Source organism: Mus pahari, chromosome 22 (genome assembly GCF_900095145.1).
Source record: "Mus pahari chromosome 22, PAHARI_EIJ_v1.1, whole genome shotgun sequence".
NCBI classification, from domain to species: domain Eukaryota; kingdom Metazoa; phylum Chordata; class Mammalia; order Rodentia; family Muridae; genus Mus; species Mus pahari.
The window spans coordinates 13,053,169-13,080,202 of NC_034611.1; the positions used below are offsets into that span (position 1 = coordinate 13,053,169).

At 38.8% G+C, this 27,034-nt stretch overlaps 1 protein-coding gene across 1 annotated transcript in view; it reads left to right on the forward strand.

Moving 5' to 3' along the window:
- Positions 1-27,034, forward strand: part of Xkr4 (XK related 4) — a 352,079-nt gene that overhangs the window by 204,983 nt on the left and 120,062 nt on the right. Inside the window, exon 2 of the mRNA XM_021222216.1 lies at positions 17,715-17,914. Within this exon, the coding sequence (XP_021077875.1) occupies positions 17,715-17,914 (200 nt within the window). The remainder of the gene's footprint in view (positions 1-17,714; positions 17,915-27,034) is intronic.

Genomic DNA, 27,034 nt, shown 5'->3' on the forward strand with positions numbered 1-27,034 from the left:
AGCTGACTTTGACTTCTGGGGTACTATATTCCATTTCTCATACAATTTTCTGTCTTCTTTAGAGTGTTGTTCTTCTCTATCTACTCACCATAAGTTTGTTTGGTCTGTGAGGGCGATGACATGTGCAATTAATGTTGGTGCCTTAGGAGGCTAGAGGAGGTATTGGCAGTTATGAGCTACCACATGTGGGCGCTGCTGAAATAAGTGCTGGGAACTAAACTCAGATCCTTTACAAAAGCAAGAAGAGAAGTAGAGGTTGTTTTTTAACAGCTGAGCCATCTCTATAGCCCCAAGAATTTTTTAACCTTTAACGCTGAAAAAAATACTTTTAATGACCATGAGGACAAAATGCATAAAGTACAGTGATTCAGCACATGAGTATGAATCTGTCACTTGTATTAGTGAAGGTTCCTATTGTGATAATATGACGTCATGAACAAAAACAAATCGGGAAAAAGGAGTTTGTATTTTAGCTTTGCAGTCTCACATTACTGTCCACCACTTATGGAAGTCAGTACAGGAATTCAAACACAGAGACCTAGAGGCAGGCACTAATGCAGGGGTCTGTTTGTTTACCTTGTACACCCTAAAGACACCTTCCTAGTAATGGCATTATTCACAATAGGCTGTGTCTTCCCACACTGATCATCAATATGGAAAGTGCCCTGCCCAATCACTCCAGGCCAACCCTATGAAGGCATTCTCTTGATAAAGATTCATTTCTTCCAGATGTACTTAATATATGTCTAAGTCTTATCCTTAGTCTCGCTTTTAAATATAACTCCTTTATCTTCAACTTGTAGTAATCCTATGTGCATTATTTTACTACTGACATGCATTTAATATGCAAACCATTTGCTAGTACAAACAGAGTGAGCATGAGCATTCTTGCATTTTGGATGGTACTATAACTTCTTTAATGAGATTATAAATCAAATATCAATGATTTAAGTCATGTTGTGTTAATTCTACCAGTTAAGAAGATCACTACTACAATTTATGATCTCAGTTTGAAGCAAACTGTATTAAATACTGGCCAGTACAGTGGACACTGGTCAGGTCTGTACCTGGGATTAACAGAGAATGACTTCAAATTCCCTTAGTGCAGTCCTTATAAATGAAAATCCCACAAGGCTACATATTTCCCATCTTCATCCAGTTAAGGGAAATCTACATCCTCACATAATTCCTGCCTATGTACCTCCACCCACATACGTGTGATCAAGCATATTCTGTGCAGTTGGGACAACCAACCTTGCTGAAGAAAGTGAAAACACATGGTTTGTTATCTTACACAAACAACAGCCCCCCAGCATTCTAAGTGGCTATGTGCCTTTGGGGAAGTGAGACTTAGATGTTAGAGGAATTTTTCTTTTATAGATCTCTTGAGTACAGTAATTAAAACTGAAAATGTAACTTTAGCTGTCACAGCTGCAGTATAGTCCTCTCAACCAGTTTTGAAACTCGTGAAAGCTGCATGGGTTGGGTTATAGACATATTCTGCAAGTCTATATTTGTGCTTATATGCCTAGTTGGTTTGAATTTTTAAATCGAAAATAATCATAAAAAGGCCAGAAAATGACTCTGGTCAGTAGTTAAATGAAATATTAATAATGTGATTTTTCAGGAGCAACAATGATGCTCATCCCACATGAATATTTATATTTGATATTGCTTTTTAAAAAAAATGCCAAACCTAAGAAGCCAGTCATCTCAGGAGAATAGCCTCCAAAAATAGCCATTTAAAATATATGGCATGCAGCAATGATTCTCAACCTTTGTCATCCTGCAACCCTTCGCTACAGTTCTGTGACCCCCCCAATCCTAAAAGTATTTGTTGCTAGATAGGGTTGACTGATTTTGAACAACCTAGCCACCCTCCAGAACCATAAGGCAGAATAAGTCTTTTTGTTTTACAAATTAGCTAGTCTTCTGAATTCTGTTCTAACAACAGGGAACAGACCATGGAGGGAGCTAAGGGAAAGGACCAAGGACACCAGCTGAACGCTCATCTAGATGGAGCATGTATGCTAGAGTGATTTGACTGAAATTGCTAGGTTTTCTTCCCATTTATAAAAAAAATAAAATGTGTGTAATATTTGCCAAAAAATCCATATTTTTCCTTTTTTTCTTCTTTTTTTGCTTTAAAGAAAGCAAAACAGTAATTGATTTCTTGTTTTTAAGGTCTTTTATCATATTGCCCCTTAATCAAAGGAAGAAAGGAAAAGAGGTGTTCTTAACATAACCAATGATAAAACATTGGGTTTAAGAGAATGCCCCCTTCATTTTCTAGCCAACAGTATCATCTATTCATTGCTGGAGATGGCAGGGAGGTCACACTGGACTTAAAATAAACCTCTCCAGTGTTTCATAATTAAGGTTATTGTCAGTTTGAATAGCCTGAAGGTTGTACTTCACCAGAACAATTCTTCAACAAGGCCGTGCAATCAAATAGCACTGTTTCTTTTAATATACATGAATGTAGCAAAATGCCATTTTAGTGATTGTGTTCATCTTAGATTAACATTCTTTAGACATAAAGAGCCATGTTTAACATAAGATTGTAGCAAAAAATATGAGCGAAAACAAATATTTCCCATAATAACTTTGACTTCTGTGACATTTTAAATGGAGAAAGTAAAGTATGCCTGACCTTTGAGCCAGCAAAAAATAGGATGCCAATTGCCAAATTCATCGTGTTTTCAGCAGCAGAAAATGAGACCCAGCTTGGAAATCAAAAGGCAAGCCTGATGTTGCGACGGTGTCATACAAACCAGTGTCTGTCCTTTGCATTTGTCACATATAAACTCCATGTTCAAACTTTACCATTCCTGAAATGGCAAATAGTGAATAAGAAGAGTAATCCCTCACACCAAGTATCCCATTTTCTCCAGTGTCCCAAAAATGTCACTGATAATTAAACAATATTTGCATAATGTCTTCGGCTTTCTCAATGGCCTTGAGATGCTTGTTCCTGTTTTCCCACATCTAGCCATTTTGAAAATACCAGTTTTCCAGCCTCCTGCATATTTCCAGCTGGATGTCCTTCAATCCCAGGATCTATCACCTATGTTCCAAGAAAACTCAGTCTGCATACTGTAGAGTTCAGGTACATCTATACTGTGTTCAGCCAGAGCTAGCCATGTTCCAAGGCTTCTTGGTCTCATCTGATCTACCCCATCTCCTACTCTAATCTCGTGTGAGTCATAGCAATGCTACACCGTATCCTCATCATTGAGAAAGATGCCCATGGCTCTTCCACCAAAACGCTCATTAGGAAAGAAAATTGTGCTTCCTAGGAATATTAACATGGAGCTTCTGGGACCAAACTGAATTCAAGGATCCCACTGACTAACTCACGCTTTGCTTGAGTCTGTGGATAACTTGGTATGCCTTTAGACATTCAGTAGTTAAAGCTCACATTTCTCACCTAATAATCACAGGCCTCAAATGGGTGATGAACTTGACTCGGAGTCAAGTACCAGACTATATATGCTTTTCATTCCCTTTTGTCAATTTATACCTGGGCAAAGGGGAAATATCTTATTAAAAATTTGATGGAAGGGGAGAGAGAAGGCAATGAAAGAAAAGGACAGTCAGGTATGGATGAGTGAGAAAGAACTGAGATAGAGTTGGGGAAATTATAGAAAGAGGGTGGGCACAAGGAAATCCTGTAAAAAGTTTGCGTGATACAAAGCTGTCAGGGAAATACGTTCGATATAGACTTTCTAAAGGAAGTTGTAAGTTCTCCTTACTCTGTATCCGGTCTTCCTCCTGAGAAGAGGAAACATGTTGTTGTTGCTGTTGTTGTTTGCATGCTTGCTTGTTTTTTTATGTTTTACAGAAGAGAGAAGATATTTCTCTCTGTGTGTTATGAGAAGAAGTTGAACAGGTGGTATCTTGTCACCTGGCTGTCATATGCAATATAAAAATATCTTCCTTTGCTGTGAAAAGCATGTCTCCCCTTTTGTCTCCTGCCCACACTGCCTACAAATGAAAGTGAGCAAAGTGAGCCACAGAACTAGGCAGAACCTGGCATGCCCTGTCCTGTGTGGTACAGTTAGCTGAGCAGTAAGGGTAAAATTGTGAAGGTATCATAAAAAAAAAAAAAAGTCTGTGCATGTGAGAGATATTTGACTTTAAAAATGAAAAAAGGAATCTGTTTTTCAAAAGGCTAATTGTACTCCATTTTTAAAATTTGCATATTTAACTTGGACAACTTTTATTTTCCTCCTTCCCCCCTCCAATGAAACTCCAGAGAAGAAAATGAAGCTGTAGATTCATTAGTGGTTGACATCTTAGCCTATGTCTCCACAAAGCAGAGTCAGACAGAAGCAGAAGTGTGGTTTAGTTAGGGTAGTATTTCAGAGAGCAGGAGGAGAGGAAATGTGGGGAGTGACAATCAGCTTACAGTGCACAACCCGCCTGGTCATCACTGTGGGAAACGGAGTATATATACACACAGCAGAGAGAGGAAAAGGAGAATGACTCTTTCATCCTCACTAGTCAATACTGAGTTAACATCTTCGTGTTTTTAACCTTGTTTCTAAGAAGTTCTTGAACAAACATAAGAGAAGAGACCAGGATGCTGTTAGATTATATCTCCGTAAAACTTTGTAAATGGTTTCCAATAGATGGGGAAGAGATGTTGAGAAGCCTGGTACAATACAGCAAAAATTCTGATGTAACTACATTTAGTAGTTTGATTTAGAAAAATGATCCTTGATTGTTATCAGGTCCAAAGCTAAGTTCTTCAGATGGTACTTAAGGTTGTTTCAGATAACGATGAGCTCTACATGAATCCACGAACTAGGAAATAACTTGGTGTTGGGTCTCATAGCACAGTTCCAGCTTCTCCTTCCCGAATCAGTACTTGAAAGCTGCCTCTAAACTATCCAGTGTATCACAGTCAGGTTAGGAGCATAATATTTTGCACCCAAATACAATTTTAATAGAAGGTCAAATGTCAATTTTTGGCAAGAGTAATAGTATACATTTTCCTGAACTGACAGCATGAGTTTGAAAGTTCAGCAAGCCAAGGAATTGGGTCTGGCTATTTGGAGGTAGCATGAACTTCCTGCTTACTATGACCTTCATATATGACCTAAATTTTCCATGTTGATGGCTCTGTATAAATCAGAGGAACTGGATAATAGCGCCTTCATCATGCTCCTGAAAAGACTGATAATGAAACAAGGAAAGCATTTCCTCCATCTGGGTGTTAGGTAGAAGGTTGTTGTGGATTTTCAATGCCTGATCACATGTGTTCATCTAGAAAGCTAAGTAGCAAAGCAGACCTTGAGACTACCAACATCCATATATTGCTCAGAAGGGTCCCAGGAGCTCCCTATAGTGGATATCCTGTGCCAAACTGATGTCTAGGTATGAGCTGCATGGTATATGATAATTTTCAAACATTTTAGCAAGTTAAACTTTAATATACTGGGCCACAGTGAAACAACAGAAGGAGGTAGGCAGTCTTTGTTATTTATAAAGCTTGCTAAAAATTGTGTGCTAGACAGTAAATTAAGAAAAGCTGCCCTATAAATTTAAATTAATCTTACATTAATTTTAATATTTAACACATCATCATGAATCAGTTTTCAAAAATTTGCAACTGATGTTCAGGAAAAATATGTGTGTGTTAGATTTTTGCTGTTTTTATTTTAATTAACCAAAACCATCTACCACTAAATCTAGTGGATTTCCTTTATCATCTATAAGACAAAAGCAAGTCTTAACTTCTGGTGATGAATTGACTCCTCAGTACAATGGAAAACATATCACAAGAGACAGGGACTGTCCAGAGTGCACCCTAAAAGAATTCATATTCACATCCTGTTCTGGATTTACTTTGTGAACCTAAAGAAAATCATTCAGCAGTTACTAGTTGATAATAAAAAACATCTGACACAAAAGGAAGGACAATACTCACAGACATCTGAATAGCAGAACAAAAAGAAAAATTAAAAAACTCTTTATATTCCATTCTTCATATAAGTAACTGTAATCAGACAACCAATAGAGGTGTAATTTCCACTCCGCTTACATAGTATCTAGCGTTGTTAAGTTGTTCGTTATACTGCGCATATGCATGTGCCCATGAGTGCATGTGTATACATTTGAATTTCATATTAAAGCTTTAAATTTTGATTATTCATTCAAGACTTAAACTTATTAGACATAAAGGAGAGGGAAAGCCATTGTATTGCTACTTTAATGTGACTGTAATGAGAAAGTTAAGACTAAATTCCACAGAAGTAAGTCAAAGCAAAATCACGTTGCACTAGCTCTTGCTCATCCATAGGCAATGCCACTCACCTGTCCCAGGGAACTCAGTAGCTACCCCAGAACCCTCAGCAAAGTTGCTTGCAAAGGATCAGAGTCAGCATTCACAGCAAAGTCTCTTTTCTATCCATTAATTAGAAATCATCAAGCATTAAGAATGTTTCCGTGTGCTATGCAAAGATAACAGAAACTTCAGAGATCGTAATCTGTGTAGAACAGACAGAAGTCGGAAAAACTTGAGCTAAGTTACGGGGATGTTCTTGGACTTTATGTGAATCAAGCCATCCATAGGAAGAGCTATAAGCATGCAGAAGCCAGAGAAAGAATTTTGCATGGATGAAACCCCCACCTCAGTGCCATGGGATCCCACTGATAGCGGACCTGGTACTAGAAAATCTGAAGAATCAAGATACAATGACAGAACTTGAAAATGTTTTGATGTTTTGAGCACTGAACTGTAAATGTGAATGGCACATTGGAAACACTTGGGTCCAGAGGGAGAAAATGCACTATTATGTGTGCTTCTAGGAGCCTATATTAATTAGTATAATGATTTGTATATAAGACATCTATCTGAATGTCATTCCATTCAAGGAAGTAGTAGGGTTGGACCATCCTACATCAATGAAGGCAATCAGGTCAGTTTTTCAGGTGAGGCCTCCTACTCAACTGACTCTAACTTGTAGCAAGTTGACAATAAAATTAGACATAATGCTAAAAGCTATCTTCATTGGTGGCACTATGCCATCTTTCACTATGAAAATACATTAAGTTTATTTATGGTGGATCTATGAATGTGACTATCTTGTTTTGTCTTACAAATGCTCCAATACCTGAATGTATCTACCCCTTAGATTAGGCGTTAGGCCCAAGCTCTAACATCCACCTGCTCACTCCAAATATCTACTTCAGTATTTAGGAGAAATTTCAAGTGTAAAATGTTTAAACTTTAGGCCTTTCATCTGCTGATCTAAATAGCTCAGCTAATGGTAACACATTTTCGAGTATCTCAGAACAAACTTTAGAGACCCAACATGCCCTTCCCCATGCTGCCATCCAGGAGTAAATAATACTTAGCGCCTGTCTCAATACCACAGTGGTTTTTCTGGAAATCTACATTTGCTTCCCTTTATCTGTTTTCCATGCAACTGCTGCAGGTTTTTATGAAATAAGGACTCTGTCCTCTCCCTGGCTTTTCGAATCCTGAAACTGTTTCATATTGTTTTGTGATGAAACTTTTCCTGGGGAGATGCTACACACACATATCTACTCAAAGATGGGAGCCCACAACAACCAAAGTACAGACATCACCAAAGTCCAATTGGTGAACCCTGAGTTTTATGGGGACTAATAACAGGAAAATATTTGAGGACTTATTACTTAAATGAGCAGCAGTGACTCAAAGACAGCTATATCTCCAAAGCCTGCTCCAGCATGGGTGATAGCGCACAGAATCTGGGAATCTGGAGCACAATGCACATCCTGCAGGCAGTTCAACAGATTGTCTGTTCTAAGTGACTCAGTAAGGCAAAACCTCTTTCCAGGTTGCTCAACCATATTCCCTTTCTCCAGGCAATTGGTCTTGTCTTAGAATCTTCTTTACAACTTGGCTTGTTTTACAGCTTTCTCTACAGGTCTGAGTGAGACTCTCAGCTATTACTACTTACTCTGGCCAGAAGGCTCCTTGTGAATCTTGCTCAGTTTCAGGAACTTCCTGAATCTATTGAGTTGATTATTTTCCTGCTTAAGGAACTTGCCAGCAGGAAGGAATGTTTCAATTTTGGAGGAAACTGTTCCAGAACAAGTGTTCCTGGGTTTCAAATGAAAAGGGCTTGCTTTTTCTACCTCTTTAGATTTTAACAAAGACTACATTTTTTTCATTGAATTTCCGAAACCCCATATCTAAACCAGCAAGTACCTTGACACTCCTTAATCAACTCCTGACTTATTTCATCATTGGCACTTAGCATTTGCTTCCATGTTTTATCTGTATTATTGCTCATTTTACCCCTAAAATTAATAATTTCTTTTGCTGCTACCTACCTTTAGACCCAGGATAAAAAGAATGCTAATCTTCCAGTATATGTTCAAACATGTTTACTAAAAGAATAAATAATTTAAAAAATTAAACTTTTGTTTTCAGACACAGTCTGAGCAGGGGGTGGAAGTCTTTGTAGTAACTACCTTGGTAAGTAGCCTCCAAGGCTGGGGTTTTCCTGAAAATACTCTGGAAATTTGAGTGTTCAGATGGGGGATCATCCAAACTCAGCTATTTAACACGTTGCTTTTCACAGTCCATTTGTCAAATTCATGCAGCCATTTATAGTCTGACAGTTTCCCCTGGAGTATTACAGCAGTTGAGAGCACAGTTAATGCACAAATAAGACAGGAAAATAACTAGAATTAATCTCTGCCATGTTATGTGGGGCTATTTCCAGGAACACTCCAGACATAGGGCAAGCAGGCTAAAAGTCAGCACATGAGTGTGTGCTTTCTTCCTGATAAACTGATAGCACTAACTCATAAACTGGGGCCTCAGAGTATTTTAGTGAGTCTGGAGATGAGGCAAGAAGAAAAGTATGGTAAATTGTAGACTAAGTCATCCAATGAGAGCTTAGAGCAGAAACAACCTTATCCTTCTTCCTTCTGAGTCTTACTACATAGGGGATGGCTGATGACCTCAATGGGGAATGAGCTCACAAGATATCAGGAGGGAACGCTATGCTCACAAGACATTCCTCCTGGTCACAAGCAATTATTTCAAACCCATTCTGTCCAGACTCAAGAGCCTTTAGTCATTGTCATTTAGTGATACTATATTTACAGTCTCGACTAGGATATGATTTTTTGGAGAGAGTTTTAAGTTCTCCTCCTAAAATGGATGAACGAATGGATACTTACTAAAATTCTAATTAAATTTTAATGAAAGTAAAAATAATCTTAAAAAAAAAAAAAAAAAAGTCATCGCCTTTGGACCTAAATAGCATGACCCATTCAGACAGGATCTGGCAAATTAAAAATAGTGTGGCCACAGATGCCCTAAAATTCTAAGCATTTCAATCGGTACTTTGCTGGCAAAATCATCCCTATAATATCATTCTTCTTGTAGGTAGTCCATACAAGGCTCCAGAAACTTGGTAGAAACCCAAGTTTTACATGCTCCCCATCTCTCCTCCCTGCTTCACCAATGGTAGACATGATGGGACGGGTATTCCAGGATGAGAGATTTTCAGTTATAGTTAAGATGATGCATGCCACAGATCTTCTAAAATCAAGTGCTAAACAACTGTTAGAAAAGTATTTTAAATTTTTAAAAGAATAAAATACTATATATGCTTGCATACACAGAAAGACAGAGAAAGAGAGGGACAGAAAGACAGAGAGACAGAGAGAGGGAGGGAGGAAGTCTTTTCTCTGCTTATCATAAAATCTATCAAACCAGACGTAGGCAAAGGTTCTATCATGAATACCTTCTATCTAGATACCTTCTAGAAATAAAGCTAAGATTTCTGCCAATAATCACAATCATTAGAGGACTTCGATACTGCAGCTGCCACTCCAGTATCAAACACCAGTTACTGATACATTTGTTTCAGCACTCCTTTTTCCATTTTAATATGCATTTTAAATTAAAATGTCATTACACAGAAGTGCTTTAGAAAGAAATGAGTAACTTTGGAACAGACATGGTTGCACACAATTACAACCACAACATGTGGGAAGCAAAAGCAGGCAAACTTCAAATCTGAGGCCAGCCTGGGCTACTTAATGGTAACTTGTTTCAAAAATCGTTAAAGAACTGTTCTTTATTATCTGAGGGACAGCTAAGATCATTATGATGTATTAAGTGTGGATGTAGAACTTCCTTTCCACGTTCAGGGATTTCTTACACTATCACATCTGGATTTTCCATGCTATCCCTGATACTGTAACTACACTACCAGTTACCAGTGAAATTACTTAACTGAGGAAAATCTCCATTGTTTTTGTCTGTATGTTTGGGGAAATCATGAAATGAAGTAATTTTTTTTTAACTGATATCTTTTTACAGGAGGTATGCCTGAAATCAAACAGAACAAAAAAAACATGTCCTGTAGATAAATTGAATTTTCATAAAACACATTAGAAATCAATTTAAAAAGAAAAAGTCCCTATAAAATACAAAATGTCTGTATTGTACAAGCAGACAAGGGCCCACACCATGAAACATAGCTATTATTAGATCCATATTCTTGTTTTGAGACCCAAACTAGTCTGATTATTTTCTGTCTGGTGGGAGAGAAAATAGACTGAAATACAACCTCATAAAAAGATGTAGAGAGCGCGAAAACTTGGGTATTTGGAGCAGCAATGTAGCCCTCTCTGGGACGAAATGTAGGTAATTCAAGGAGAAAATGGTTGTCAGGTTCAATGATTTCCACGAAGGTTCAGAATCTGTTTTCCTGTGTTTCCCTCTGTGAATATTTGCAGCATGCCCTCTAGGGATGACACTGCAAAGAGCTAGTTATTTGGGGAGAGGTTTTGTGCTGCTGATGAAAGTTAGACAACAGGAAATGGGATAGTGTCAGAACTCAAGTGTGGGTCACAGGTCCATCTGTCCTGTAGGGGTGAAAAGAAGAGTCCCATTTGTCCTCACAGGACTGTGACCTAATGTGTGGGGTCAAATGGTAGGTCAACTCATTCAGTTTTTTCCTCATCCAGCAAATGCGCAACTTTTCTGTTTGAATGATTAATGGAAAATAACATCTATTCTTTAAATAACAGTCACTTGGCAAGTTTCTAACATAGGAATACAAGACAGAATTTTATAGCAAGTTTACTGTTTGCAGCATGAAAAAAAAACATGAAATGGAAATAACAAGTTATTTTCAGGATGGTAGTGGGACAGAACTTTCCTATGTTGCCCAGGCTGATTTTGAACACCAGGGCCCAGAGACTCTGTCCCTTCAGCTTCCTTAACAACTGGGTCTATAGGCATGTACCAATATATAAGGTGTAATTGTGGTTCCGTCCATGCCCAATGGACAACATCCTGTGATAGCAAACAATGATTGTACTGGCCATAGAGGTCTCATAAACATACCACTACTTACAAAGCTTTGTAGCCAGGCAACAGAAGAAATTAGCACTTTCTGGGATCATTGCTTATTAATGATGTCTATCTAAAGCTTCTCTGCCAAATTTTACTTTATTTTGCAGACAGTAAAAATAACCACAGCTAACAGCTAAATTGCTTAATGTGCCACAAGTTAATGAAAGAGAATTCAGTATCAGAATGCAAATGTATAATACCTTTAGAGGTATTCCTGTTTCAGCCATGCATATATCAGAAGCTAATAGAACACTTGATCAAATCCGATGTGCAAGCTACCTAAAACACAGTATATATTGGCATGTTTCCTGGTGGAATAAATAATGAGAGTGACCTTATTGGAGAAAGAATGAACCTTACTGTAAGGAAGGTAAATGCCTTGTCTATGATTTTTTTTTATGATTTTCCTTCCAAAGAGATGGATGATGCAGTGACATTTCAAAGAGGACGTTATGAGGAGCATTTCTCAGCTGCAATGATGAAACATACATAATTTTTAATCTGTTCTAATGTCCAAAAGGACTTCATTCTTGATGGCAAAGCTTTCTCTTTTCCTTTTTTTGTTGTTCGAGACAGGGTTTCTCTGTATAGCCCTGGCTCTCCTGGAACTCACTTTGTAGACGAGGCTGGCCTTGAACTCAGAAATCNGCCTGCCTCTGCCTCCCAAGTGCTCGGATTAAAGGCGTGTGCTACCACGCCCGACTTCTCTTTTCCTTCTTAAATGATGCTCTTTGGTAATTATGTCAAATAAAATTTAACCATAAGTAACATTGGTGTAAGTCTTCCCTGAAATAGTATGAGTATCTGAAAATATTTTATACCTCCATTATTTTGGTTGTTTCTGGCCAGTATTCACAGCAGAGGTATGTTTGTTAATCTAACCTCAAAGTTGAAAACTTCCGAATTGAGGATTAGCACTTTAAAAAGTTGCATGTCAGTATTGAAAATGACCTGAGGGAGTCATGAGTACAAGGAGATATGGGCATATTCAAATGATGAATCTCAGGAAGAATAGAAAGGATTTAATCAACAGTGGATCAAAAGTGGAAGAGAAGAAAATCACATCTGAGCCAAATGTGTACACACCTCTTTCCTGACATTACGTTACACGCTAGACAACACAGATGGCTGCTGTTTCTTCCTGTTCAGTTTGGATTATGAGTAATCTCGAAATTATGTCCATATACAAGAGGATCTGCATAGGCTTTCTGTAATAGACAAACGTGTCTGAAGATTTGAGTATCTCATACAAGTCCTGGAAACATTCCTGCAAAGGTACAATGAACTAATAAACGGATCCCAGCGACACTCTGTGCATTTGAACTTTAATCCCTCTTGTTTATAAATAATATCGTGTTGTATATAATGTACCACATTTTCAGTGGAGTGCTTGTGCATGTTCTTAGTCTGATAAAGATAGATAGATAAAGATGATAAAGATAAAGATAAGATAAAGATAAAGATAAAGCACACAAGTGTATCGCTAGCTTGGTACTTCACATGACCACCTCTGCTTCTGCCACTAAGTGGCAAGACGTTCAGGCTACAATAGAAAAGACATTATTAGGTAATACTTTCTCATTTCAGTTGTTGTTGGCTATGACACATCAAGTAGTCTATTGTAATGATTCATGCATTTAAAACTGTCCCATCCGAAATGAAAATTGGAACCCACCACAGTGTGAATGAGGCCTAAGGATTTTATCATTTCATTTAATTAATACCTAATTAATAATAAACTAATAAATTAATTTAAATAGATGAACTAAATAATGAATTAATAAAATATAATTTAATATGCCTAATGTGGTTAATTGTAATTTAATATACGTTAATGTAATTATAACATAATTTAAGTAAACAAATCACTGGACAGATACTGTATACTTAAATACTGTGTACTTAAAACATACTTAAGTAGCTAGAGGAAAGATATTCACAAAGACAGAAAAGAGATTGGAAGTGGCCAAGGACAGTGGAGGTAAGCGTCAGAGTCAGGAGCTATTTGTGAATAAGCACAGGGAATTACTTGGTTTTGTGTATGGATGTATTTATGCCATAGAGCTATTCACATAAAATGGTTGAGGTACTAAATTTGGTATTATTCTAGCACATTAAAAAAAAAATCTAAGAAAACCTCCCAAGACATATGATATCTTTGCTCATTTGCCTTGCTTTTTAAATGTTAGGATTCTGTATGTGTGTTGTTGGGTGGCTCCATTTCATGCTTCATACATGTGAAACTCTAATGCACCAAATATTTATTTTCTTCTTCCTGAAGAACCCCATCAATAGTATTAGGTTTACTATGAGGTCACAGTATTAGAAGAGTAATGGTTTCTTGTGCTGGTTCACGAGAACCACAGACCAGAGACCTGTTTGCAGCCTTTAAATGTGTGGTAGCAAAATGTCAAGAATATGAATGATTTCCTCCCAGTAGGAACCAGAATTAAAGTAGTCCTCTGTGGAAGTTCAAAGACAATCACAGTTGTTCCTTAATTTACTCCTTCCAAATGCAAATACTGCTTATGAAGACTTTAGGATATGCTCCACCTCAGATAGCATCAAACTGAGTATCACTGGCATCTTCTCTCCCCTGGGCTTCTCCAGTAGTCAATGCCTCCGCTTCTTTCTTTACCCACCTGACTTCTGTTTTCCAAGCAATGAGCAATGATAAAGTTCATGTCAGATTCCTTTCTTTTCTATCGAAAACTCTCCAGCTGGTTTACATTTACCCAGGGGAAAAATACTAAATGATAGGTGCTGCATGTGTCCTGTATGAACTCACTGAATAAGTAAATGTATATAAATTAACTAAAGGGAGAAGCAGACATAGACATTTGACATTTTACTCTCTGGTAAATTCATGTTCTGAAATACAATATGAACATAGTGAATAACCACAAAAGTATTGTTTTTCCTCTGGTCAAAATATGAATAAAAACAATAGGCATGAACAGTATAATAGTCACTTATGTATAGGTGGGAAGAGAAGGGTCAGGGGAGGGAGTGATATTTGAGCATTTCAGGATTACAAGAAACGTGGAAAGGCATGAAATTCCAGAGTAAGAAAATCACAAGAACTAAACTCCAATGGTATTGATTGGCTTTCAAGGAAGAGTGATACCAGAAAAGGGCAGGGCCATGGTATACACTGGGCAGACTTTAAAAGGGAGTATCAACCTTTCATAACCACTGAAGAACTGGAGTACAAGACTGAGAAAACAAGATGGGAAAAAACTATTAAGACACGGGGAAGGGCAGAGTCCCTTGCCCTTACGCTCTTTATGTCTCTAACTAGCTGAAAGCCAAGGATTTTAAAGGGCTAGTGTGACCATGCTCAGTTGTCTGAAGGTCAGCTCAAACCTGAGTATTCAAAGCAACTCATGAGCTATGCTAAGCCAAAAGGTATGTCTTAAAGCCTTAGCTTCAATTTCATCCACATCAACACTCTCATCCGTGCAACTGAATAGTGTACCTCATAAGCCACAGCAGGATTTCATCTATAAAGTTAAATTCTATAAGAGAAACAACACACCTGTTTATATTTTCTAATTAATTTTAAACTCCACTGAATTTTAAACTTTGCTTAATCTTTGAACCTGCTTGTAAATTGAACCCTTTAAACAATATAACTTCAAAGCCCAGAAATTTGGGCTTTGATGTAATTTGATGATAGAGTGCTAGTCTAGATTATACAAGATTCTGGGCTCAATTCCCAACATCACAAAATAAACCAAATACATAACTACAGCAAAAGCCACAAAATCCTGTTTGTAGCTATTGTTGAATTTCTCTGTGCATCTTTTTCTTACAACCATACTCCAAACATCCTCTGAGGGTGTACTTTTTCTCTGCTTGGTATTTTTCTCCATCTTTGCTCATACTGACTTGTTCTGAAATTCTTTTTTATAATGGGCTCCACAGCCAGTCAGGCCAGGTTACATTTCCTGCTACAGGAGGTATTGCCAAAGAAACTTTATTCCTGTCTATTGTAAAATGATTGACTGTGTATTCCTTAGAAATACCTAAAAATTCAAAGAATACTGTCACTATGTTCCTTTCTTCAGGGACCTACTAGAAAGCAAAATTCAGACAACCAAACTGACCAAAGTCCTGGAGTGATTGCTCAAAATGTCACTGCTATGTAGCTCCAGTTTGGGGTAATAGCATCATAGAAGAGAAAGACAGGTCACAGTGTGCTTCTCCTAATGAAAGTGAGCATCACCTGCTGAAGCTCAAACTTGGATCTTATGTTAACTGTCACTAACTACTTGTTTGAAGAAAATACTAAGGGTAGATATAATACCCAGTGCCACGGACCGGCCTCAGTCAGCCCCCCTCAATCCGTGGAAGAAATCCGGGTTCTGGTTACAGGAGGGCAGGGAGTTGGCGAGAAGGATGACAAACAGACATGGACACAAGGGAGTGTGATATCTGAATGTAATTTGTCTCAAAGCAAGCACCAGTTTTATAAATGACTTTTACACAAAACAGAGGAATGCATACAAAAAGCTAATAGGAACCAACTGGGATAAAAATCAATGTTAACAACTGGGATCAAAATCAGCCCCACCTAAGGTCAGCTTGATCTTAGAAGCCAGGGGCAAGGACTTCATGCCCTTGCCATAGTTCCAATTCTAGTCTATTGTATAGTCCACCTTCCCCCTAGGCCATTGTAAATTCCTGTGTATGGGAGTGACTCAGCTATCTATAGTTCTATGTGTTTACTCTAGTTCCTTCTTAGACCACAATGTTTCTTCTTCCTAGGTCATTGTAAATTCCTGTATATGGGAGTAACTTGGCTTCTCTTTTAAGTAACTGTAGGGAATCTCCATTTGTCAGAAGAACTCACCAACTTTCTTCTAATATGCAATGTAGTCTGCCATACCTGACTGTAATGAAGATTCTAAGTATACTTTGCTAAGCTTGCCCTGAGATTTCTAACTCTGTGAAGTAGAATGTAATGCCTGATTTCTTTCACTATCTCTTACAGTACTAGAGGCAATTCTGAATGTCACTGAATAGGCAACATTCTTACTGAATTCCAAGTCCAGGGTTGGCTCAAGGACTACCTAGGGCATTGGTGAAGGCCAGGAAGCAAAGTTCAATTTTGCTTAGGTATTTGGGAAGTCTTTGCTTGGAGATTCCTATAATAAAACAATACTGAAAAAAAGCAGACATATCCATACTCTAACACAAGGACAAAATTGGAGCATACGTGCTATGGGATGCCACGGTTCCAGGAGACTAAGTTTCCGTAAACTTTTTGCCTCAGGACTGCATGGGGGGGTGGGGGGAGTCTTGTGCGATATACTGTTAAGACTTGCAATAATTAGGAAAAGATGCTTCCTGCCTCCTGAGTATTTAATCATTGAAGAATCTCTCATTGTTCATTTGTGATAATAGTACTGGTTTTAAAATTCCTTTTTAGGAAAAATTGTGTTTACTGGGAGGGAAAGATGAGTTGATTGATAAAGTGCCTGTAGTATAAGCATAAAGATCTGAGTCTGAATCCCTAGTACTCATGTAAAAAAAAGAAAGAAAGAAAGAAGGAAAAAAGAAAAAGAAAAACAGAACATGGTGGCATACACCTGTAATCCAAGACGATGCAGAGATAGAAAATCCTGACATTATTCACTGAATCCTTGCTTAAGTGGCAAGCTTCTGGTTATTAAAAAGTAAAGTTGAGAATGGCAGACCTCTTGGCTATGTGTGAACATACGCCTTCATTCTCACAGGCAACACACACATTTACACATGGATACACATGAACACATATCACAAATAAGTATACATTTGAAAAGTACCGGCAACATATCAATGCTTAGCCTATCTCTATGAGAGGCATAGTGGGTTCAGTAGCCTAATTATTTTTTGTTATATATGTTTGAACATTTTATATAACGCAAAAGTTTTCCAAATACACTAGGGAGTTTATAAGCACATAACTGTTAGAACCCAAGACTCGTCCTGTGTGCTAGGAGAAAGTCATCTTGTGTCCACAGTTGGGCACACCCAGGTCTGACAAGAAAAGATGGAGGTGAATTTTAAAGAGAAAATCCTTTCCATACCCGTGTTTACAAAGTTCCATCTCATATGTCCTCACGTTGCAATTCAATGGGGTTCCTGAAAAGGGCTCTTATGGAGCCTGTGATCTCCCAAACTGAGCTAGTAAGACTGTGGGTGCTTGTAAAGGCACTTCCCTTTGAGCTTTAAAAGTGACCAAGTTCCTTGCTCTGTGTGCATGCTTACGTGTACAAAAGGAAAATGGCTTTGGAGTTTGAGTTCAAGTTGTCACTCATCTCTACCTTGTGTCTATGTCTTCTTTCAGGTATTTGCACACAATATACTTAGGTATCCGGAGCCGGCAGAGTGGGGAGAGCGGCAGGTGGCGGTTTTACTGGAAGATGGTGTATGAGTATGCAGATGTGAGCATGCTGCATCTGCTAGCCACCTTTCTGGAAAGTGCTCCTCAATTGGTCCTGCAGCTCTGCATTATTGTACAGACTCACAGCTTACAGGCCCTCCAAGGTAAGGGTTTGCCATTTGGTTTCTGAATTGGGAGAGAGATTGGCTATTTATGTCACATGCCAAAGATGCCTGGTTTCCTTCTTCAGCATCTTAAGCCTTTTGTATGGCTGCTGGTTTGGACATGATTTGCAAATTATGCATGATATTTTCTCCACCATTGCCTGTCGTGGTTAACTAATAGAAAGACCATCCCTTTGTGCTCCAGCTGTCACTTTAGCAGGGAAAAGGTGTAACAATATGTACAGTTTTATACTATAGACTTCATAGTAGGAATATAATTATCTGGTTAGCATTTTGTGGTTTTGCTTGGTCATGTGGTCAGGGAGACTATTGGATTTATAATAAGCCGCATGGATATTTCTTTAGGCATTGGTGCTCAGATCTATCCTAGAACAAGGCCTGAAGAGAATAAATGGCTACTGTTGATAGATGGGTGAATATGTCAGTATAACTATGATGGGTAAGGGACATATCTAATTAGTGCATGTCCTGACATATTTGTCAATCGTGTTATCATATAGATAGTGCCTCATGAACAGCACAGCACAACGTGAGTGCTATTTCCATCTCTGTAGAGCTGTTTGAGCTCTTCTGAGTTATACATAACCTTACCATGCTCTGTCTTTCTCCAGATAGAGACTTGATGTGAACGGCATTTAGAATTCCCAGTGTCTCTGTAGCTGTTATGGAGTGATAGTGTTAAACTGGGCGGGGTGCTTTCACTTAGAGATAGAGGCCAGGATAAATATGACATGAAAAGAGACTCAGAAGGTGCTGTGGAGATGAAAACACCAACTCTGCTTTTTCAGTTTATTCTGAGCCAACTGTAAATAATTGTAAGTCGGAAGCAGAGAGTTCGTTATAAGTGCATGGCATACCATGGGAAAGTTCACTATTTTTTTTTATTATTATTTACGTATAGTTGTTAATTGATTTTCATTTTCTCTAATACAGAAACAAATGTAGCAGACTGCCTTCAAATTTGCAGTGTAGCAGTCAAAGGCTGGACTTGAATTCTTTATCTTTCTGCCTCCACCACAGTCCAGGTGTGGAATTACAGACATCTGACATCATGCCCGGCTTCATAGGAACTTTTACAGTCACAAAAAAAGAAAATACATGAACTAGTATCATAGTAAGGTCACCAGACAGGTGAGCTCTAGACAGGCAGTGTATTTGAATAATGTCCTTGTCATATGCTCAGTTGCATGGTTGATAGAGGATCAATATGCAAGCTTAGGAAACTTCCAAAAGCTAAGAGGTTCCATGTCTGTCTGCTACAGAAGCATGGCATATGCTACTAAGGACAGCCCAAGTTAAATTTTGTCCCTTTTCTACAGTCAAGTTCTGTTCAGGCAAGGTTGAACTAGTTGCATGTCCCTAAAGAATGTGACTGCTTCAGAGATATCCACTCAGCCCACAGAGCTCTAGTATCAAGTGGCCCATTAGTAAAAGGTTGCCTGGTCCAACCCTGATGTTACACTAGAAAGCATTGTTTCTGGAAGCTTTACAGAAGCACACTAAAACCATGACATCCATTTTCTGTTGGCCATTTTCTCTTGGAGCCTGAGGTCTGCCCTGGATACATGGGTGCAATGGATGCCCCCAGTGCCACTCCACTGGAGAATATAGGTTGTCACTTTCCAGGTGCTATCAATTGAAAATAGCTTCTTGGTAAGGAGTGGAATCTTGTATCCAATTTCTCTTCTCCATGCTAATTTTTTTTCTGTTTTTGTTGGTTTTGATTTTCATTCTTCTTGTTATTTTTTGAAAGCGGGGGGGGGGGAGGGTAGAGAATAGATTTAGGTGGGTAGGAATGTGGGAAAGATCCAAGAGAAATGAGGGAGGGGAATGAATATGATCAATATATTCTATTAAAATCAATTAAATAAAAGAATAAGAAAAACATCCATAGGGTATGATTCTCAAGCGTCAGAAAGCAAACTGGAAGAAAGAGAAGTTGGTCCTCCATATAGAAACAGCAGAGAAAGACACAAATAAAAGAGATGCCATATAAACTATCTGTGGGTGGCTGGTCAGTAAAACATGAGGGGTATAAGCAGTGACCCAGCATGCAGAGCTCTCTACAGTAAAACACTGCACAAGCTACCTGGTGGTTTAGACAATCTTGAACTGGGTATTGTTACTTAATTCCAGTAGTTTGGGTATAGTTAAGGGCTTTAGGAGTTCAAAGCCAGCTTCAGGTACATGGTGAGTTTGAGGGAGACTGGGCTGCATGAGTCTTATCTCAGTAGAATATAAAACAAATACAAATCAACTAAACCTTAGACAATCTTCAAGTCTCCAAGAGCTCTAACATCTCCTTTTCTAAATGAATGTCTAAAGGAGATAACGCCAGGGAAATGCTTACTATTCTGTGAGTAAAGATGTAAATGAAATCAAAGCCAATCCAAACTAAAATACCCTCCAAAAATGTAGTGTGTATCTTCAGAGCAACCCAGTATCACTTTAGTAGAGTTAAACAAGTAGTTTTCTTGCTCTTGCCTCCCGAGGGCTGAGATTCAGGTGTGATCAAAAACAACAATCAGGAACACTCAGAAGAAGATCAATGATCAAGGGTTGCACCCTATTGTGCAACCCAGGGTAGAAGAGGAAAGGCAAGAGAGGCCAAGAAAACACCACCTTTTTTTTTTTCTTGAGAACATTATATAGAAACACACACACACACACACACACACACACACACACACACCACATACAACACATATGCTCACCCACATGCACACATGAAGGGAAAGGAAATCCTTAGTACACTGATTGGTTTGGTTTTTGTGTTCTGAAGTCAGGGTCTCATGCTATAAGCCCAAAGAATCTTCAACCAATGATTTTCTAAAGTACTAGAGTTACAAGTATAAATTACCCAATGTTTAGTCTTTCTCAGCTTATTTATCCTAAACAAAATTTGGTTTTCTTTGAATTGAACCTCTTCATTGACACAGTTCCTTTCCCCTGTATCTACCAAGACGTCTACATTTATGTCAGACATACTCTGGGCTGAGATGTTGGACCTCAGCATTGGCCAAAGAAAGCTTCCTATCAAGTTTCAGTATACTGCAAGAACACCAGGACCTGTGCCATATTTCTAGGTGATCAATGGGCACAGTGACCAAAAATTATCAGTAGAATCAGGCAAGTCATTGAATTGCAAGAAAACCCATGAGGTTGATTTTATAATTGCTGATTTTCAGCAAGAGGAGGCTAGGATATTGTTTGTTACAAGTCAAAGGAGTGCAAATTCGCAAAGCAAATGAGTGTCTACCACACTGCTTCAGTGGCCAAAGACCAGCTTGGGCACTACTCACAGGCTCCATGCTATAAAAGAAATCTATTATCTAGAGGCACTTCTGCTCACAGATGATCACTTACGAGGAGTCAGCTGATGAATGAAATTGATGTGGGTTATAAGAACAGAGCATTTTTTCCTCTGGAGGAAAGAATAAAGTAAATTCAATAAAAGAGCTTAGTTTGACATGTATTCATGCATCTTTAGTGATGAAATTCTTGGGCTTTGAATGTAAAATCAGGGTCCTCTGAAAGTGCAGATAACTTGAGGAAACCCCGTGAGGTATTTTCAAATAGCCCTCAATTAAAATCTCACGACATTGTTATTTAGCAGGCTGAGACTCACCCTAAGTCTCGGAGCCATTTCATGTGACTATGATTAAGATTACTATTATAGCATAAAAGTGAAATTGCTTTTCTGTCTCAATTTCAACCAACTACCCTCTGAAGGACATGCTTAGACACACACACACACACACACACACACACACACACACAAAATCAAACAAGAAGAATGACATTTTAAAAACAAAGTTTAGAAAAGAAGTTCTCCTTGTGGAAGTGGGTTATGCCTAAAATTCTGTTAACTGTGAAATTCTTTTTTTTTTCTCTCTCTCTCCTCACTTATTGGGTCATTGAGTCAGGGATGCTTCATTGTATTGGACGCTGACAGGCTTAGGGGAGAGCTGGTAGATATAATTGTCCTTCAGTTCCTCCTGGTCTAGGAAGACAGCCTGACTGCTCTTCTGAGACTATGAATGAGGACAGAGCTGCATCGAATTCCTTAACAACCAGTGTTTTCCATCCACACTGAATTCTGTTTACATGTGCTACCTAGCTGCTCCTCTCTGGGGTGGAACATCCTGGGCTCTGCTCTGTTTTGTGTAAGAAACACGCAAGGAGTCCAGCTATAAAGGACAAGGTGGTCAGTGCATCCTGGCCTTCCTGTTGCCAGAGCATCCCCGTATCAGTCTCATATCCCAGGAAGAGTGGGACAGAACTCAGGCCAGTAGCAACAGAACAGGGACTGACAACCAGAGATAGAGTGTATGCTCTCACTTCGCTTGGCAAACCAGTTCCACCCTGACATCCACCCTAATAACCAGCCTCATACTTCTCATCCACCCTTCTCCTCCTTTTCCATTCTCCCTGTGGTTATCACAGAGATCCATAGAGACTACTGGAACTACAAACATACTCCACACTTCTGTGGGTGCTTCTTGCAACCTTAATTCTTGAGCAAGCTTCAAGGTCATCGTGTCACTCGGGTTTTCTTCAGAAGTCATTGCCTTCTCTTCCTCTCTGCACTGAGAAGGTCTTGATTTTCTTCTCTCCTCAGAGCCTATGAACAGGCATTAGTGTCTCTTCCGACATTAATTAACTTGCCCTATACCTTAGCCTGGTATATTGATGCTTGTATTCTAGAACACAGCACAGTTTACTCAGCTGGGGCTGCTGCCCATTCCAGTTTCTGTGGCCCAGGCTGTATTTCCTCACAGTATCCTGAACTTCAGCCAAAATCCTTAGGCAGCTCTCTCATCACCATCACGGCTAAACCTCTATTTGCCTGCGTGTACTGAAGGATAAAAGTGGTACCTAATTCACAGGACTGTGGAAATTAAGTGAGATGGTGAATGTAAAGCACTTAGCAGAGACAATTTACATAGAATGCAGAGCTTCCTGGACTGTAATGTGCCTATCATCTATCTCATCAACACAGTTGCTAAAATAAAAGTTCTGAGTGAATGGCTCTTAGGTGGGGTCTGATGTTTTAAAACAAGAAAATAACAGCATGTGAAAGTAGAGAGAATAAGTATAATTCAAATTTTAGATGCAAATTGATGGTTCTGTATTGAAAAGAAAGCACAAGACATTTTGTTTTTTGTTGGTTTTTTTTTGTGTTTTGGTTTTTGGGTTTTTTGGATCATATACAAGATTTTTGTTTGTTTGTTTGTTTGATTTTTTTAAAGATATTTTCTTTATTTACATTTCCAATGTTATCCCCTTTCTTCTTTTCTCCTCCAAAAACCCTGTGTACCCTCCCCACCTCCTTCTGCTCACTAACCCACCCACTCCAGCTTTTCTGTTCTGGCATTCCCCTATACTGGGGCATCAACCCTTCAAGGGAACAAGGGCCTCTCCTCTCATTGATGTCCCACAAGGCCATCCTCTGCTACATATGCATCTGGAGCCATGGGTCCCTCCATGAGTACTCTTTGGTTGGTGGTTAGTTGGTGGTTTAGTCCCTGTCAGGTTTGAAGAAGAAAAGAGCCTTGGGCTGGAGATGCCTGAACTTGACTAAAGGGAAGACTGATAACAATGAAAACAGCAGGGTCTCCAAGAACAACCAGGATTTAAATATTCATTCTGACATACCAAGAGACAATGAGTTGGAATTCCTAAAGATCTGAGGGAAATTAGGACTTGGGACATGTGACCAAGAACTCAGGAATTTTGGTTTCATCTTAATAGTGAAAGCAAATGTCAAAGGTTAGTGATCAAGCATGTGCCCACATGGCCTATCCAGGAGTCAGTAATAGGCCAGGCTGAGTAGAGGGTCTCTGATGTGTCATTTTTAGTTTTGTGGTGATAACTTAGTAATTGTAGGGAGCCCTCATTCACATAGCTTCACATCTGTTGATTCAATTAACAAAATATCCAAGAAAAAGGTATATTAAATATATTTGGTGAGGGATTGTCTACTGTTTTTTATTTGTCATTATGTTCCAAGTATAATAATTTGTAGAGCATGTACATTGTATGAGGTATTATAAGCAATACACAGATGATTTGACATACATAAAAAGACATATAGTCCATTTTACTTTAGATGGAAAACTACAATTTGACTTATGTAGCAAGTCCCAGATCCAATCTTTTGAGTACACAAAGGGACCATGAACTCAATTTAGTTTGTTTAGAACTAATCTGGCAGAACAGCAGAGAACACATTGACTCCTAACTGACTGTTGTCTATAGACCTTCCTCACCAGAAGAGCTTTGCTCGGTGTCAGGATCCCTGTTTCCAAAGATGCGCTCCATAAAGCAGCTCTAGGACTGCTGTGTGGGACCATAGCATACTATGTAATGTTCACTATAACTATTCCTATGACACAATCATGAATACAGTGCAGCACTTGGTTTTGATAGCCAAGTACACCTGGTTGCATACTGAAGCCTTATTCAAAAGCCATGTTCCTCTTAGGAACTGTAAAGGTTAAGAAAATGAAACCAGGATTTACTAGGTTGGGTCAGTGCCAGTCTACCAACCCAGATATTCCCATGCTTCCCAGATGGTTTTAATTGTTCATTTTTAATTTCCCACTTTGCTTGCCATGGTCGGAAAGATCACATTCTATCTTCTAAGTGGATTTAGCTGTTATGTGCAAATGAGTTACTGACTTCTGTGTTTTGGATATAAAGTGTATTCTACGGGCCTATGATGCTGTTGAAAGGTGGCAGAATCTTTGAAAAAGACTTAGCAGAAGCAGCTTAGACAGGTAGAGTATGCCTTTGAAAGGAGTATTGAGCCTCTAACCCTTCCTTTCACTCTGTCCCGAGATGATATGACAAGCATCTTCCACCATGTGTTACTGCCTCCAGGAATTTCCTCAGCACACCCAAACCACCTCAACCAGTAACCATGGACCAAACCTTCCAAGATTGGGAGCCAAAAGAAATCTTACTCTTTTTATAGCCTGATACTTTGTGATGAGGCCAATACATGGACAAGTAATGTCTCCTCCAATCCACATGACACAGGGAAGCTTTGCTAAACAAAGCCCAGTAACTAATACCAACTTTTATGCAAAGTTGTTCATATTCCAAATGTCCTTGTATGCATTTGGAATTGTGTGCATCCTTTTTCACCTACAGTTTCTCCTGGGTACTTTGTAACAAGACAAGAGGAGGGGCTGTGGTGTGCCTTAGTCAATAGAGTACTTAGAAACCTTGGATTCCATCCCTGACAATGAAAAGAACCAGGCTTACTTTCTTGGGAGGTAGAAGAAGGAGAATCAGAAGTTTGAAGACATCCTTATAATAGCAAATTTGAGGTCACCCCTGTACCCTATATCAACATGGAAGCCCTAGAACTAGAAAGTTCTTTCAAAGAATATTTGTACTTCTGTCTCTGATCATGTGAGACTACTGGGGATTCAGCAGCTAAGGGCTTTCCTCAAACATCTAGAAAAATACTATTGCCAGTAACTAGCTAAGAAAACCCTACAATGTGCAAGCCACCTCCTTTGTCAGAGCTGAAGAGCCTCAAGGCCTAAATCTCAGGCTTTTGAGTTGCTCTACACTCTATTAAAGCTGATGGAGACAGAGCTAGCCACCTTCCTATGACCACCTCAGAGGAGAACCCCTCTGCTTCACCAATCCTGCCTCCCAACACTCCTCACTGTCTTCTGAAGATGCCAGGTTTCATGTCTGTATTTTTGCAGAAGAAATAAAGCACAGGACAGAGCGCCAGGCTGGGCACAGACTGTCTCCCAACTCCCTTTAGACCTATCTGCCTTGCAGTTTCTATTTTAGTTAGTTCATTAACACATTTATTGAATGTCTATTATGTGTGTAATGGTGTGTGAAGCACTATGCCAAATCTGCCCAAGAACTTCATGTTGTGATAAAATTTTATAATGTAGCATTGTGAACTACATAACAAAGAATACTTAGAAACACATAATGTGTGTGTGTGTGTGTGTGTGTGTGTGTGTGTGTGTGTGTGTGTGTGTATGTGTGTATGTGTATTCTGGAATGCATGGTTATGTTTTCTGGATGCAAGATTAGGAAGAGAGCTCAAAGTGTGTGTGTATATGTGTTTGTGTGTTTGTGTGTGTGTGTGTGTGTGTGTGTGTGTGTGTGAAACTTGTTTTGTTAGCATGCATTAATAGTACATTTTGCAATGACATTTTCATATATATATCCAACTATCTTCTCTTCCACTGTCACTGATCCCTTTCCTCTTCTTAAGCAGTCTTCTCTATGTATTTCTGTCTGTCTGTCTCTACATATCTCCCTTGTTTTCCTTCTTCCTTCCTTCTTTCCTTCCTTCCTTCCTTCCTTCCTCCCTCCCTCCCCCATCTCTCTCTCTTTCTTTCTTTCTTTCTTTCTTTCTTTCTTTCTTTCTTTCTTTCTTTCTTTCTTTCTTTTTTCTTTCACCCACTGAGTTGAGGTCAGGTTGCTTTCATGAATGTGGGTGAAGGATTACTTACAGGGAGATGTACTAATAGTTAAAACCCTGAAGCAAATGTCTTCCTCTTCATCACCCATTAACTGCCAATAGTTTGCTCACCTTGTCATAAATGTAGTCCACAGAGTCTCCATTAGCCTCATTGTGTTTATGTTTGAAGGGCTTTTAGTGCACTCTCTAACAGTTTCTAACAGATTCTAGATGCCAAGTTAAAGGGAATCATTTGATATATATGTTTGATCAAATCTCCTTTATGTACCATAGTCAACCACAGGTCCAAAATCTCCATAGAACTGCAGTTCAGTAATTGTAACTGAGAAAATAATTCACAATGGGTTTCTCTGCCTGTAATGTCCCACCTCACACTGGTAGCACTCTAAGGGCTAAACGTGTCACTTCTAGTCCACCAGCAGAGTTCTCCTTAGTTCTCCTCTCAATCAGAGGCAACTTTGGCTCTTGAAACTGTTTATTTTAATGTTCTTTGTGTTTTAAACTTAAGCTCATGTTGTGTAGCTTGGTTAAATGAGCTTAATTAAAAACAATAAACTGAGAGATAAAGGATGAGTGAGCAAACAGAATTTTGACAGCTTTGGGAAGGTTGAGTAGGACCAAGGTAGAGTAGG